Source organism: Aethalodelphis obliquidens, unplaced genomic scaffold (assembly GCF_003676395.1).
Source record: "Aethalodelphis obliquidens isolate GAN/ISIS:26980383/991018 unplaced genomic scaffold, ASM367639v1 scaffold48, whole genome shotgun sequence".
Lineage (NCBI taxonomy): Eukaryota > Metazoa > Chordata > Mammalia > Artiodactyla > Delphinidae > Aethalodelphis > Aethalodelphis obliquidens.
In genome coordinates, this window is record NW_020837992.1 from 12,580,703 (window position 1) to 12,598,301 (window position 17,599).

Here is a 17,599-nt window from a genome sequence, read left to right on the forward strand (position 1 = left end):
TGGGTTCTAACCTCCTAGAGATTTGCTTGGGGACAAGGAAGTCCATGTATCAAACACAGGTCCCACTGCAGGAATGGCCCCCTGAGACCTCACGGCCTGTGGCTGGTCAGGGTCACTGGGGGGTGAAGTCAGGGTCTGTGAACCCACAACCCAGCCAGCTGTTCCAGAATTAGGTCACAATGAGAGATACTTGGAGTCCCTGTGTGCCAAACACCTGTCCTGAGCCATTCCCAACATTCCTGACCAGACGCAGCCTCCTGACGATTCTGGTTTACACAGATGGGACTATGGGATCATAACGGCAAAACGGCCTCACGTATCTGAAGACCAGGAGAGCTGATAAAGCCGGAACTACCCCAGGACAAATGAGAGCTCTCACCAGCCCAAAGGTCAAAAAAGCTGGGAAGACTTGGGCAGGGGAGGCCCTCTCCAGACAAGGTGGGCTGCTGGACAGCACAGATATACACAGACAAAACGAGAAACTGACAGGAGCGCTAGATTGTACAGACAATACTTGTTCATTGGCGGTGTGTGGGGGAGGAATAAGGGGAGGAAAACTGGCAATCGGCCAGTTGTCCCCAGCTGCCCCGGGGAAAGCACGGAAGGAACTTCTGTTCCAGAGAGACCAGAGCTGGTGGAGCTGTTCTTCAGGGCAGCACAGCCTTCTCTGCCTCACCTCAGTCAGCCGGGGCCAAGTTTGTGGCCTGCAGTCGCTCCGTCTCCTGGGACACTCTGCCCCACTGTGTCACACTCGGCTGGGAACGCCTGAATCCTTTTCACCAAACCCTTCCTTTTCATTCTACTGTCTTTGCAATTTTCTGGCAGCATTAGTGTGTCGATCTCTTCCAAGATCTTCATAAACTGCTCGATTGTGGCTTTTACTCTCCTATCGAGTTTGCAGAGAGCTTCAGCTTGCAAATCCTTGGCTAGAAAACCCTGCTGGATTCCGGAAAGCTCTTTATTCCACTCTTCCAGTTGGTCAGCTATCTTCTCCGCAGACTTCTCCAAATCTTTCAACTTCTTTAGTTCAACTTCTTCCTCTGGACTGTTCTTTTTCCCAAGTAACATGACCCGGCAACCATTTCGTTTTCCAGGTGCTGACACCGGCGTCTCCATTTCCTTCAGAGATTTTCCCTTAAATATGGGTTTCTGAAAAGGCAGCGGGACCCCTGTGGCCTCTGCAAAAACCTGGGCCAGGTCTTGGACCATTGGTTCACTACCGCCCTCTTGCGGGATAACTTGAAGATCGTGCTTCTCATTAATGCGGGTGATGGCCCCGCTGGGCTCGGCAGCTGCCATTTCCTCGCTCGGGGTCGAGCGAGGCCATGCTTTCTTCTACACCCGCGGCCTGCGAGCGCAGGCGGCGGCGGCCCTGGTGGATCTGGCATGCCCTCTGGTCGCACTCCGGATGGCTGATCGCTGGGAGGGAGGCAGACCGCCCTCGGCTTGGGGCACCGACTAGGGCGGCTCCCGGCCCTGGCCAAGGGGTGCGCTTCCGGGGGCCCCGCCGCTCCCGGGTGGCGGTGGTGGGGGGGGTCGCCTCGCAGTCTCCAAGCTCTGCCGTGCTCCGCCAGACCCGTGCTTTGGCTACGCTTTTGAACCACACCCAGGACTGAGCAGTGGTTAAGTATTTGGCAGGTGAATACTTAATCCTTCTGTGTCTGTTTCTGGATTTGTGGAAAGGGGATAAAGACACTGCCTCACAGAGTTGTCATGATGGTCACGGGAGTGATAGCGCCCATAGCTGAACATAAGACTGACACGATTTACAACCCTTAGCTCTCTTTTCCAGCTCCCGTTCTTTTGTTTCCTCAGTGAAAATGTACATGAAATATGATTAAATAATGTATTATTCTACTTTTAAAGAAATGATGATTATAATAACAATAAAATCAGCAACAACAGCAATCATTCTAACTCCGTTTTAGCATCACTTCATGCCCGTGGCACCAGTCTAAGCATATCAAGTTAGACTGTCTCTAAAACCCCAAGTATATACGTTCAGTATTATTACTGTTTTTATCCCCAGTTTACAGATGAGGGTGTTAAGGAACACATGGATATTTGTAATATAAGGTTTGCCTTTGTTTGTAGAACAGTATATTGTTACAGTAAGACATCCCAGACATACTTATCTTTAATATATTTACATTTCAGATTAATTTCCTTAAACACAAACTAAAAGAACAATTTTATTGAATTGATCATTTTTTGAAAAATTGTGTCTCTTCAGATTTTCATGTCTGAGATTTCTAGAGATCAAAAGTGCTCTCTGAAGCCTCACATATACGTATGTTGGATTGCTTTTTGCCATTTCTGTAAAGGGCTACATGGCACAAATTAAGGGCTTTGGGAAATCTGTTATCACTTATAGAACTGTGAAAACTTGCAAAAATTAATGTGAAGGTAACTTGCTTTCTTCTGTGTTTAATATGATAATTTCACTTCTTCCTTCTAGGCATGTTACTTTGTAAGTGTCTACCCAATCATGCATGTCATAGAACCAATCTCCCCTTGCTAACGTTACAGAGATCTGTGATATACTGACTCCAAGACAACTTCTCCAACATTTCTCATAGATTAGCAAGTAAGAAGTTTAACCCGGAAAATAATTGTATGAACTCTGAACTTACCTGAGCATTAGATATTCGAAGAACCTCTCCTCCTCCAAGAGTTTGCATCTGATCCACCTGTGGAAGGGGCCGTCCGTCTTTCATCCAGGTAATTTTAGGAGCTGGGATTCCAGAAGCAATGCAGGTAAGTTCAAGTGGATTATTAATAATTACTGACATCTCTACAGGTTCTTCAGATCCATTGATATGAGGTGGTTCTATTTAAAAGGAATGAAAAACAACAACAAAATAAACTTGCTGTTTGATAAAATACTGCAGATCAGAAAAACTTTAAAATTCAACACAAATATGTTCGTACAATGCAAATTGATTTGAACAAGGATACCAAAATAATTCCTAGATGTTGTTATCATTTGTCACTGGAACTATTTTATTTTTTTTGCAATTTATTGAGGGACAATTTATTAAATGCCAGCACTATGTAAGTCTTTGTGCATTATCTTTTCACTGGCACTATTTTTTTAAAAAATAGATATATTTATTTATTTATTTTTGGCTGTGTTGGGTCATCGTTGCTGCACGCTGGTTTTCTCTAGTTGTGGTGAGCGGAGGCTACTCTTCGTTGCGGTGCGCGGTCTTATCATTGCAGTGGCTTCTCTTGTTGCGGAGCACGGGCTCTAGGTGCAAGGGCTTCAGTAGTTGTGGCCCGTGGGCTCTGTAGTTGTGGCTTGTGGGCTCAGTAGTTGTGGTACATGGGCTTAGTTGCTCCATGGCATGTGGGATCTTCCCAGACCAGGGCTCGAACCTGGGCTCCCTGCGCTGGCAGGCAGATTCTTAACCACTGTGCCACCAGGGAAGTCCCTACTGGCACTATTTTAAAAGAGATGGATCATGCCTGTAATAGATCATGAAGTAAATGGCAAGCTATTTAAGGTAATTATAGCTCAGCAATTGGGATTCAGACAATTAGAGCAGTCTTACTTAACTGTAAAGATTTGAAAACTATAAAAACTAAACTAATCCTGTACTCTTTTTAAAAGAGAGTTACTTAAATATAGTAGTGTATTTTTGCACCTTTTAAATATCTATTGGTTCTACGAAAGCAATGGGCAAATGCTATGGAATTTTGCAATCATTTTTTCCGTGCAGAACTTTAAGAGGAAACAATGACTAAGCAGAAGAAAAAAGAGTTACATTTGGAGACCATTTCTGCATAAATCACATTTGTTATGTCTGGGCAGAAATAACTTCCTTTTTTGTTATTTATACTTCTAAATTACCTTTCTCAAGAGGATGTTACGGAATCTAAACACTTGGAGCAAACAGTAAAGTTTCTTAGTCCAACTATTCCTAAGTTTAGGAATCACTTTAAAACAGATTTCCCTTACATAGATCATTCAAATTTTCTGTTAACGTTTCCAGCTTACTATTTCACAAGGCAGCAAAAATAGCTGTTGGACAGCTCCAAGGATTAGGTGTGTGTGTGTGTGTGTGTGTGTGTGTGTGTGTGTGTGTGTGTGTGTGTGTGTGTGTGTGTGTGTGTGTGTGTGTGTGTGTGTATGTGCGCGCGCGCGCGCGCGCGCGCGCGTGTTTAAAGTCAGGCACATAGTTTAGAGCAGAGGTTCACAGCAGAGGATCTGGAATCAAATAGCCTGAATTTGGATCTTAGCTCCAACAATTATTAGGTTAGTGGATTTGGGCAAATCCCTAAAATAAGTATAGTACTATTATTTAACTAGTAGAATTGTGAGGATTCAATGAAATAATCTATAAACTACATTTCTTTTGTGTTTCTGAATCTGTTTTATTTTATAATTAAAGGTTTCAAGAAAGTTATAACTACTACTAAGTCTACTACATCTGTTGGTGTTATTATTAAAAACTGCCTCCTAAAAATTTGTACCTTTGGTCCTCGTTTTCCTTACTGGAAAAAGATAATATATTTAATACATTATAATTAAGGAGTCAGAGTTTCTTAACTATGGTCCCACATGACTACTCTTTTTCACTTTCATGCATCTTATTACGTTTTGCTGTCAAAATACATTTTCTTAAGTGCATTTTAGATCAATCCAAGATTTCTTGGTTAAAAGATGTCAGTGTCTCCATGTTGCTCATTGAGTTAAATACAAACTCCTCATCGTGGCTTCCAAGCCTTCCACAACATAGCCTCAATCTCTCTTTATAACATTATTTACTTTTAAAACACTTTATGTAACCTAGACTTCAAACTAGACTACTTTTCTCCCTCAACAAGTTCAGTCCCTTCTTGCTCTGTGACTTTACTAATGCTATTCCTTCTACTGGAATATCTCCAATAGTCCCACCATCCCCTAACTGAGCATGTTCAAGTACTCTCAAGGTCACTTTAGTATCATTATGTTCATTTGTAAAAACCATAAGTCCTTTCTTGATTCTCTCAACAAACTATAAAATTTCTATCCCTTTTAATTTCCATAGCATGCTGGATGGAAAAGCACTTATCTGATTCTCCATTTGACTACAGTCAATTCTTTATTCCTCTCACTTATTGGTTATTTACTATGTGTCTGTCACTGTGGATACAAAGATTATTTAAGCACGCCCTTACTCTCAAAAGCTTATAGTACTAGATTTAAAATAACAACATGTACCCAACTGGTTCAAATACCAGTCATCAGATCTTACATGTGTTAAGTGATTGTGAACCATTTTACTCTGTATCTTGTCCATATGTCTTGTACTTTGAGCAGAATAGGAGTTGTCCATACTTTGATGACTCCAAAACTTATATTTCTAGCCTAGATATCTCTCCTGGGCTCTAGATCCATATATATAATTATCACATAAGCATCTTCAGTGGGTTGTTTGAAAACAACTTCAAACTCATCATGTATTCAGACTGAACCTGTTACCTTTTCCCTCAAAACCTGGTCTTTTTCCAGCATTCCCTGCATTTACGTGATGAAACCCACCAACTGTTCAGTCACATAACCCAGAAGCTGGGAGTCATCCTCGATATCTTCTTCCTTGTCATCACTCTCATATGGCCAAATCCACCACCAAGTCTTAATACTTCTACCTGCAACTAGTTCTAGAATACATCTTTTCCTCTCACTTGCATCACTAATCTGAGCTATAATACCGTTTACTTGGACTAATATCTCCTCCTTCCTGGCTGTAGCTGCCTACCCAATATCATTTACTTGTTTCTTTCTTATTAACAGACCTCAATTTTGTTAGGGCTGTCAATGTGCTAAAAACTACATTTCCTAGCCTCTTTAGTAGATGGTAGATGGAGTGGCACATGAAGATTCTGACCAATGAGATATAAGTAGAGGTAGTTTTGTGGAGATTCTAAGAAAATACTGAAAGGGGCAGTTCTTTGCCTTTCCCATTTTTTCTGCTCTACTGTTGCCTATAGTGATGCTGGGGGTGAGCAGCCAATGCATGATCACGGTCTGACTATGATGTAAAGGCCAAAGGCCAGGAGAACTGTTAAGATCTGAACTGCAGAACCAATGCAACTACTGCCCACCTCCAGACACCTCATTCAGTGAGAAAAACAAAAGTTCTTTAAGTCACCATGTTTAGACTCTCTGTTAACCACAGCCAGACACAATTCCTAATAACACACTGTCTCTCAGAACCCACTCCAAGCCGCTCTCCACTTTGCAATCACAGAGTGGTCATTCCAAACTGCAACTCTACTCATGGCATTCCACTTGTTAGAACTTTTAATGGTTTCCCATTGTTCTAGGACAAAACACAAAATCCTTAATGTGGTCAACAGTCCCTTCATAGCCTGAACCCTGTCAACTCCCGTACCCACTAGCTTTATTTTGCATGATCTTCTCCCTGGTTTTTAGTATTTTACCCATAGTGGACTTTCAGAACCACTAATACACCATGACACCTCCCAGCAGGTGGATAGAATTAAGTTGAGATTAGTGCTTCACCAAATTAGGACACTTAAATTCACATTTCTATTGTAATATAGATCAGAGTGAAGTTTTTCAGGTTTTAATGGAATTAGGTTTCAACAGATGCTGAAATGCTAAAACTGCTCATCCTTCTGTTAAACCAGTTTTCAAATCTGTTTTAAGAGAATATCCTTGTAAACCCTGCAGGTGGGAAGGTTGTTCTTTGTATATGACTCTAACAACATTGGTGTTATTTTTCTCTTTTTGTGTTCTACATCCAGAAATGTACTGGGCCGTGATTCTGCTCCTGGGTTCTAGAATTCCTGCAGAAGTCTTCCTTCTTTTTTTCTCCACTGCCACATGCTACACCAGGCCCCTGTATTTTTAGGCCTGTGTGAGTATTACAGACTCTTCGATTCATTCTTCACTCTGTCATTAGAGGGAATTTTTTGGAAGTGAAATCTGACTGTAACATATTCCTGCTTAAGCTTCTTCTACTGCCTTCATGATGAGGCCCAAATTCTCTAACTGAGGCTCTTCACAGTATGGCTTCTGTCCAGTTATATTTCCAGTCTTGTCTTCTACTCTTGCTGTTACACTCAGCTTCAGTAAGCACAGATAGACAACTCAAGGTTTATCATTTCTAGGTAAAAGATGTAGGCATCTCCTCACTCATCTCTATAGTCTTACTTTTTAAGGCTTAGATGTATCCTTGAAGAGACCTTCTTTGAACCTTCCCACAGAATTTAATTTTCGCCATATCATCCTTATCACACTCATAAGTAATTACTTTTTCAATATCTATGTTCCCCGCCAATGCAGGAACTTGAGGGCTGAGGCCACATCCTTCCTATTCAGTGATGCAGTCAAGTACTTGTCATACCATATGTCACATAGTAGGTGTCCAGTAATTATTTGTTACATGTTGACTAGAAACATGCCTGGCACATAATGTATAGTCAATAATTAACAATTAATAGGTGAATAATTAATGTACAAGATGTCATCTCTTGATATTCCTCATATTCTGTGAATTGGTATATGGGAATTTGTTATTCCATCCTTCCTTACAAACACATGCTTTCTCCTGCCTTTTGTCTCTAAATATCCTGGTGTACTGCCTCCACTACTACCTTTCATTCTATGGAATACTCATCTACACCACAGTATTTCTGTTTGTTTATTTAGGTATTGTTCTGTCTCCTGCTACAGTTAAAACTCACTTCAATCCACCTGATAAGTACCTAGTTCCATTCAGTTCAAGCCAACAGATAAATATTATGTGTCAAAGGCCATGCTAAGTCCTGGGAATACAGCAATAAGTAAAAAGGGTACTGATCATCACAGAGTTTAACTAAGGATGAAACAGACTTTTAAGGTTACACAAATAATTAAAATTGTAATAGGTGCTACAAGAAAGATTATAGGATGTCCTGAAAACATTTGGCTAGACTCTTGCCAAAATTCTTATTTTTCCTTGTGGGGTGCATTTTGTTAGAAAAAAATGTAAAGAGCCTGAGGTTTTACCTCAATCATCGTGAAAAAAAAAAAACTCCAAAAAATTATTGATTATTGAAATAATTCATTTCATTCATTTTCATTTCTCTTCCGAAGTCAAACTGTTTTACTTCAAGGAAAAGATATGTTTTCCCTTTATACTATTTATTTGCATGTAGAACACTGGAATACCTATTTAAAATACTTACTTTAATGCACAGAAGAGTAAATAGAACTAGACTATTTGAAATGACCATTACAACTATAATCTACAGACTGGATCGTTTAAAGATTGTTTGGAATAACATAATAGTATAAATATCATGCTTTTCCATTAAATTACTAGCATCAGAAGTGATTTCAGTTCTTCGAAAAAGTTAAAAAGCTACTTATCAATTGGTTGTATGGCATTGTCAATGAATAATGTTTTACAAGTGGGAGTGTTCATCCTTTTACACAGATAAGAAACACAATAACTTAACATGCTTCAGATACTAAAAGTAAACCTAGGTGAATTACAGAACAGAAATATGAAGTACAATGAAGTTTTTACAAATTTTGTCCTATAGCCAATGATTCTAAGAATTATACTTACTTATTGTCTTTATTATCACTTATTTCCCAATTATTTTACTTACCTAGGACCTTCAGGATAAAGTGTTTACTGATTTCTCCTGCTTCATTTGAGGCAATGCAGGTGTACCTTCCTGAATCTTCAGTTTCTGCTTTGATGAGCTGAAGGACCATTTCTTGAGAGCTTGTTGACAGATGGGCATCAAGCCCCAGAGGCTGGCCATCTCTAAGCCAGGACATCCTGGGGGTTGGGGTTCCATCGGTAAAACATGGCATGGAGGTGGAACTACCCTTGACAATTGTGATTTCCTCTGTTCCCATCCCATTGTCCAGTTTTGGTGGTACTGTATAGAAAACAAAACAAAATTATGTATCTATTATAATTTGAGAGCAATTTAGATTAAAAAATTTAAATGGTTCAATTAGTTCTATAGTGTTTCTATGATCTATAAAAATATAGAATTTAAAATACCATCTAATTAGTCTATGACTTTACTATAAAAGCATGTGTTATGTAGGCTAGTTTTTAACCTTCCAAAATATTAGCAATAAGACCTCAATACTGTTTCCTTGTAGAACATACAAACTAAATGTGTTTTTAAATTTGGCCATTTTTCAACATCTTAGGTTTTTCCTTTTAAATTGTTATAATTTATATTATTACAGAAGTATACTTCCAGCTACTTTATGTGGAATAAATAAAATAAGTTCCAGAGTAAATTGTATATAATCCAACATAAATCACTTGTAGGCTATAGTAAATAGTTACTTAACTGTTCTGAGAAATTCTTGGGGATCGTGAACTCTGGTCTAGCAAACCTTAATAATTCAGAAATTGAATGTTTTGAGTTCTATCTCTACCTAACATGCACACAGAGATATTTAGTATATATGCACACATCCATTCATACTTTAAATACTCTCAGTGAGACACTAACATTATTAGAAAACAGTCTTAACTTTCTCTTTGTATGAAAAGACTGGTCTTGTGTCTGGATTGAAATACTATTTTAAAAAATTTAGATTTCACTGAATGCAAAATTCCAGGTTAGAAAAGTATTTTGACAGACAGTATGCTCCAATATATATGGACCCCTGGGGAGAGCAGGCATTCTAGAAGCCCTAGTTAAGATCCTCTTTTACCACTCCTTCCTGATACGTCAATAGTTAAATTAAGGCTGTTGTTTAATATTGGACACATAGTATAGTACTAGGATTGTTTCTGGTGACATACCAAAGACTTGAAGACTGTAATGTTTATTATCCACCCCAGCTCTGTTGGAGGCCACACAAGTATACACAGCATCATCAGACACCTGAGCTCTCACAATCCTGAAAAACAGTTTGACCCAACGCTTCGTAATTTGATCCCATTCAACATATACAAATAAAACATTTGTGATAATACAAAGATTAAGGAAGGGAATTTATTTTGGGAAATTTTACTTATAAAGCTTATAACCATCCATCACAAAATATAGATGCCTCCAATGCCATTTATTCGACAGAGCCACTGAAAATATAACACATATGAGAGTTGAATATTTTTCAAATACATATTAATAGAGAATGATGAAAATCATGAAAATCACGATTGTAGTAAGCATCTTCCTATCATTTTGCCATACAGTTTTAGCTATAATAGTAGTTCTTGAAAAAATATATGATACATGTATTTCTATGAAAGACCTATTTTATACAAACTTACTAAAACATGAGCATTTAAATAAGAATAATAAACCATGCCAAACTTATATTTGCTATTCCCCCTCTTCTAAAAAATTACTGAAAGGGAAACAGAAGTAAAAGCTTAGGGAAAGACATTTTAAAAACATTATTTAGATGAAGTTAGAGTTACAATCACAGTAACTTTGTCTAGCAAATCAAACACAATAAAAGCTGACCTGACAACTTGTCCTCCAGACAGCAATCGGACATGGGAGGAGAGAGGCAGAGGAAGTCCATTCTTTAGCCAGTTTATCTGTGGTGGAGGCATCCCTGTGGCTCTGCATTCAATATTTATTGAAGTATCCACCAAAGCCATTAGTTTCTCTGCTGCTTCTTTATTACCCCTAATTGCAGGTGGAACTACATCATAGAGAAAATGAGAGAGAAGGGGGTGGGGTGGAGTGGGGTGTGTATTACCAGTTCCAATCATTTCAACTACATTTACCTATATTTCTGCCTTGTATCCCAAAAGGAAACAACAAGGACATCACATTTTAGAACTAAATGCTTCAGACACCTACTGCTGGACCTTCATTTCTTCTGATCGATTCCTAAGGCAGCAGAGTCAAAAGAGGGTGAAATTTCGTATTTACCATAGACGTTCAAGTTAAAAATTCGATCTTCTTCTCCAGCAGGATTAGTAGCAACACACGTGTATTTCCCCATGTCAGATGGGAGGGCTTCGTAAATGTTTAACGTGCTGCCATCTGCAGTCACCCTATAGAAAAGATTATATCAGAGGCACTGAGATGATATATATGGAGCTATTTCTGGAAAACTCATTCCAGATTATTATATTCTTTAAAAAAAGTCACCCTAAAATGCATCTTCATCTTGGATATAATGGTTCAAATCTTTTCCACTAAGTACATGGAAGCCTGTTAAAGTCAGAGCTAGTGAAACTGGTAGAGATTTCAAGCAACCAGCTAAACTGCTACAGTAATGGATCTCATATATCCACTGCCTCCTTATGAGAAAAAAGGAAGTGAACAAAATCAGGTTAGGAACTTTCTATCCAAATCATGGGCAAAGAAATGTTCTTCTCAGAGATAGAACGTTTTGTCCTTAGTTGTCAATATAAGGCTGGAATTAAATGAAAATTATAAAAACTCTGGTATAAAAATTGAAGAATGTTACAGTGATAAATTAAAGTGAAAAATCTAGCTATAAACAACTTACTAGTACTCTTAATGAGAAGGAGCAGGATATGATAATTTATTTAAACACTGACAACAACTTAGTATTTATGTATGGGTATCGTTTGCAAAAATTTTTCTACAAATTGCTAAAGCTTTTCCTTTGATTTACATAATAGTGAATACTAACTATACAACTAGGTTATCAATGATATCTAAATTAAGGTTATTGCATTATTGATTCCCTTCACACACCATTAATTATGAAATAAAACTTCCTGTGTTTTATAAAGAGATTAAATTGCTATCTACAGTCATTCTTACAATAGTGATTTTATTAGATTCTCCCAGTGTCCAAAGTAAACACTCCATTTCTACTATATCATGTTATTAAATATAATTATTGATAATTACAATCTTATTATCTGGGTCTATTTTATTTTTTCATTTTCAAACTATGCATTTTAAAATTCCATGAGTTTAACCATATGAATAAACAAAAAGCAAGTTGCCATGACCAAAGGAAAGTAGTAAGTTGACTTTGGAAAAATTACTGTATGTGACTGACAAACTGGCCCATTTACAAACCTACACATATTGTGTAGCTGGGAACAAATAATAAAGTGGATATAAGAATAAGTATATTTGGGATCTTAATGTGAGAGGAGAAGTAATAGATCCTAAATTCCTCAGTACAAATATTATCTTAAAGATCTTGAGGTCCCACCAGCTATCTAGTACTTGGTTTAGAATAGGGTTGATATCAGCTGATTTAATAAATAACTAAATATTTAACTATTCAGAAGTGTCCACACCAGAGAATTGAAACTCAAAATGTACCTCTAAGCTAAAACATTGTTTGGCAATTTACCTAATCTTGTAAAGGGGATAAATGTCTAAGTTTTAACATAAAACGATTTCAAAGAAAATAACATTTATTTTTCTTTAAATTATGTATATTCAATTCATTGATTAGAAAATATCCTGCAAACCCTTAAATTTAAAATACTGGTTCAAAATGACAAAGTTTGCAATACATTTAATTAATGCCTTCTGAGGTATATATAATTCTTTAATTATAATTATTCTGGTATGTGTATATTATAGGGCTTTGTGATGAAATAATAGAGTGTAGAATTCTGCAGTGTCCTTCAAAAGGCATTTGTTGTTGAAAGTAGCAGGAATCCCTTACCACATAATCATTCCATCTCTATGTGGTTTGTGGCATGAAGTGTCAGCTGAAAACAGGATTTGGACAAATCACTATAGGTGATGAACCAGGTTATGATGATAGTATCTTTCCTCAAAATGAGCCAAGCACTATGGCATGTCTGGTCGTTTGGTGATTTCAGGACACAAAATCATATCTAAGAGATGACTGATGAATCTTTTGTAGGATGAAATTGGTTTGATGTTAGCAAGAAAGAAGAATGAATTATTTTATGATGTGGACTTTGGTATAAACGTTCTGAAATTAGAGGAATAAAATCTACAACAGTTAACTAACACTTGCAGGAATGAACATGTGAGGAGATTTTATAACGCAGAGTTGATAAATAAGGAACACATACACACACAGACAAATACTTTTGAGTGATTCTCCAAGGAGAATATCTGTGTCCAACTCTCTAAAACTGTAGAACACATTACAATTAATGATGCAGAAATTCTTTTCACACATACCGAATTCTTTCTGTTTCACTGTTAGTTATGGGCTTTCCATCTCTAAGCCACTGAATAAGAGGGGTAGGAATGCCATTTGCATTGCAGACCAGCTCAACATTTTCCCCAAGAAGGACACTGACTTCACTTGGAATCTCAGCACCAGCAACATTTGGAGGAACTTTGGAGAAAAAATTGACTTTCATTAACAAGGCACAAGAATATAAATTCTAATGAATGCAACAGAATCATAGAACAATATGCCATTTTTATTTCACATTCTTTCTAGATTGTGGTTCAAGATCAAACTCGTTATTGCCATAAATTATTTTTAAATGAGGAATAGGTAGAGGAATCACTTCAATATTCCTGTTATATTGTAAGTTGGTATAATTATTTGCTCATGGTGGTTGGTGACATATCTACCTCATGGGCACCCCTCCTGGCCAAACAGAATCGCTCTTAGATTAAATCCTCAATAGATAGCTCAGAATTAATACAGTTCAGGGGAATCTGTTTTATAAAATTTTGGCATAAACATCTGAGAAAAGTATCTAAGTTGGTTAATTCTTTTTCTATTTAAATATTATTTATTCTGAACGATAGATTTATTATTGGTTTCAAGATTTAATCATTTCTATTCCCTTTTTCTAGCCATCTTTGTTTTTCACCTTAATGATTCATTTAAGAAATAGTGTGTACTTAAAAGCTTTTGCACAGAAAAGGAAACCATAAACAAGATGAAAAGACAACCCTCAGAAGAAGTGAAAATATTTGCGAACAAAGCAACTGACAAAGGACTAATCTCCAAAATACACAAACAGCTCAGGGAGCTCAGTATCAAAAAAAAAAAAAAAAAAAAAAAAAATCCAATCAAATAATGGGCGGAAGACCTAAATAGACATCTCTCCAAAGAAGACATACAGATATGAAAAGATGCTCAACATCACTAATTATTAGAGAAATGCAAATCAAAACTACAGTGACGTATCACCTCACACCAGTCAGAATGGCCATCATTAAAAAATCTACAACTTTGTTATACAGCAGAAAGTAGCACACCATTGTTAAGCAATTATACTCCAATAAAGTTTTTTTTTAAAAATCCACAAACAACAAATGCTGAAAAGGGCATGGAGAAAAGGGAACCCTCTTGCACTGTTGGTGGAAATGTAAATTGGTGCAGCCACTATGGAGAACAGTACGGAGGTTCCTTAAAAAACTAAAAATAGAACTACCATATGACCCAGCAATCCCACTACTGGGCATATACCCAGAGAAAACCATAATTCAAAAAGACACATGCACCCCAATGTTCATTGCAGCACTATTTACAATAGCCAGGTCATGGAAGCAACTAAATGTCCCTCAACAGAGGAATGGATAAAGAAGATGTGGCACATATATACAATGGAATATTACTCAGCCATGAAAAGGAATGAAATTGGGTCATTTATAGAGATATGGATGGACCTAGAGACATTATACAGAGTGAAGTAAGTCAGAAAGAGAAAAAAAATATTGTATATAACGCATATATGTGGAATCCAGAAAAATGGTATAGATTATCTTACTTGCAAAGCAGAAATAGAGACACAGACATAGAGAATGTATGGACACCAAGGGGGGCAAGAGGGGGGGTGGGATGAATTGGGAGATTGGGATTGACATATATACACTACTGATACTATGTATAAAATAGATAACTAATGAGAACCTACTGTATAGCTCAGGGAACTCTACTCAGTGCTCTGTGGTGACCTAAATGGGAAGGAAATCCAAAAAAGAGGGGATATATGTATACATATAGCTGATTTACTTTGCCGTACAGTAAAAAATAACACAGTATTGTAAAGCAACTATACTCCAATAAAAAATTAATTAAAAAAAAGAAATAACGTGTACACACAACTCAACAACAAAAAAACAAACAACCCAATTGAAAAATGGGCAGAAGACCTAAACAGACATTTTTCCAAAGAAGACATACAGATTCAACATCACTAATTATTAGAGAAATGCAAATCAAAACTACGATGAGGTATCACCTCACACCAGTCAGAATGGCCATCATCAAAAAGTCTACAAATAACAAATGCTAGAGAGGGTGTGTAGAAAAGAGAACCCTCCCACACTGTTGATGGAAATGTAAATTGGTGAAGCCACTATGGAGAACAGTAAGGAGGTTCCTCAGAAAACTAAAAATACAATTACCATATGATCCAGAAATCCCACTACTGGGCATATATCTAGACAAAGCTATAATTCAGAAAAGTACATGCAGGACTTCCCTGGTGGCGCAGTGGTTAAGAATCTGCCTGCCAATGCAGGGGACATGGGTTCGATTTCTGGTCCGGGAAGATCCCACATGCCGCAGAGCAACTAAGCCCACGCACCACAACTACTGAGCCTGCGCTCTAGAGCCCGCAAGCCATGACTGTTGAGCCTGTGCGCCACAACCACTGAGCCTGCGTGCTACAACTACTGAAGCCCACGTACCTAGAGCCCATGCTCTGCAACAAGAGAAGCCACTGCAATGAGAAGCCTGAGCACCACAACGAAGAGTAGCCCATGCTCATCACAAATTGAGAAAGCCCGCGTGCAGCCACGAAGACCAAATGCAACCAAAAATTAAAAATATATATATATATTAAAAAAAAAAGATACATGCACCCCTATGTTCACAGCAGCACAATTCACAATAGCCAAGACATGGAAACAACCTAAAGAAGATGTGGTACATATATACAATGGAATACTACTCAGCCATAAAAAAGAATGAAATATGCCATTTGCAGCAACATGGATGCAACCAGAGATTATCATACTAAGTGAAGTAAGTCAGAAAGACAAATACCATATGATATCACTTATATGTGGAAGCTAAAATATGACACAAATGAACCTATCTATGAAACAGAATCAGAATCACAGACATAGAGAACAGACTGGTGGTTGCCAAGGAGGAGGGGGGGTTGGGGGAGGGATGGAGTGGCATGCTGGGGTTAGCAGATGTAAGCTTTTATATATATTATAGAATGGATAAACAATAAGGTCCTACTGTATAGCACAGAGAACTATATTCAATATCCTATGATAAACCATAATGGAAAAGAATATTTTAAAAAAATGAATGTATACAGATGTATACCTGAATCACTTTGCTGTAGAGCAGAAATTAACACAACATTGTAAATCAACTATACTTCACAAAAAGAAACAGAACTACCATATGACCCAGCAATCCCACTACTGGGCATATACCCAGAGAAAACCATAATTCAAAAAGACACATGCACCCCAATGTTCATTGCAGCACTATTTACAATAGCCAGGTCATGGAAGCAACTAAACGTCCCTCAACAGAGGAATGGATAAAGAAGATGTGGCACATATATACAATGGAATATTACTCAGCCATGAAAAGGAATGAAATTGGGTCATTTATAGAGATATGGATGGACCTAGAGACATTATACAGAGTGAAGTAAGTCAGAGAACCCTCTGACTTACTTAAACCCTCTGACTTACTTAACCCTCTGACTTAATTAAAAATAAATTAAAAAAAAAAAAGAATCCTTTTGTAAGGATTTTTTGATTAAAAAAAAGAAATAATGTGTAATAAAAATATTGACAGTAGTATAAGACAGAAATACATTTTAATTCTTTCTAAATAATTATAGTGGTGTGCTGGAGGCAGCTCATACCAGCTTGCAAGAGCCAATTTTGCACATCTTTCCTGCTCCATGTTTGGTGACATCATATCCGTACCTTGAAATGGGCCACTGTGGGAATACTTACACCACAGAGACTGACAAACGATTGGTTACAAATCAAGACCTTTTTGTCTGCAGAGTCAACTGTTAAACGTTTACCAACACATTGCTATATAATATCTCCAAAGCTCATTTTAGTCGTCCAGAAGATGATAATAATTATATCAAATTTGTACAATTTAGAAATTGAATCAATAAGAATGTAAATGAGACATCCTATAACAAGTATATAATATAGGAAAAGTGCAGACTAGGCCCTATGTCTATATACAATTTCTAGTCCTAAGACATAATAACATATATAAAAAGTCTGGCAAAATGTTTGGTCATACCACATACCCCATGATTGGCATCTATTATTATTAGGGCATGAACATAATTAAACATGCAATTTCTGACACCGAATCTCTGAATAGTAGTTTTTCCCTTTTTACTTCTGAAATCTTAAAGCATCATTAATAGGAGAAACCACTATTACTCATAAACATCTTAATTTTTCTTTAATTTCAGTTTTTAGGTGATGGGTTTTAACTAATCTTATTGTGATCACTCTGCAATATATACATATATCAAATCATTATGTTGCACACCTTAAACTTATACAGTGTTATATGTCAATTATATCTCAATAAAACTGGAAAAAAATTTCAATTTTCTGGAGTTAGCTTTAACAGAGCATGCAACAGGTAGATAATACATATTCACAACTGCATTTATAACTTATGAGAAATTCTTTTCAGTAACTATAATAA

At 37.3% G+C, this 17,599-nt stretch overlaps 1 protein-coding gene and 1 pseudogene across 1 annotated transcript in view; both read right to left on the minus strand.

Moving 5' to 3' along the window:
• The window catches only part of HMCN1 (hemicentin 1), a 525,244-nt gene that overhangs the window by 128,126 nt on the left and 379,519 nt on the right, over positions 1 to 17,599 (minus strand). Inside the window, exons 64-69 of the mRNA XM_027083004.1 lie at positions 13,093 to 13,252; positions 10,867 to 10,991; positions 10,450 to 10,633; positions 9,780 to 9,877; positions 8,611 to 8,889; positions 2,634 to 2,830 (exon numbers count right to left, since the gene is read on the minus strand). Coding sequence (XP_026938805.1) covers positions 2,634 to 2,830; positions 8,611 to 8,889; positions 9,780 to 9,877; positions 10,450 to 10,633; positions 10,867 to 10,991; positions 13,093 to 13,252 — 1,043 coding nt within the window. The remainder of the gene's footprint in view (positions 1 to 2,633; positions 2,831 to 8,610; positions 8,890 to 9,779; positions 9,878 to 10,449; positions 10,634 to 10,866; positions 10,992 to 13,092; positions 13,253 to 17,599) is intronic.
• Positions 652 to 1,299, minus strand: LOC113607539 (BAG family molecular chaperone regulator 1 pseudogene; annotated as a pseudogene).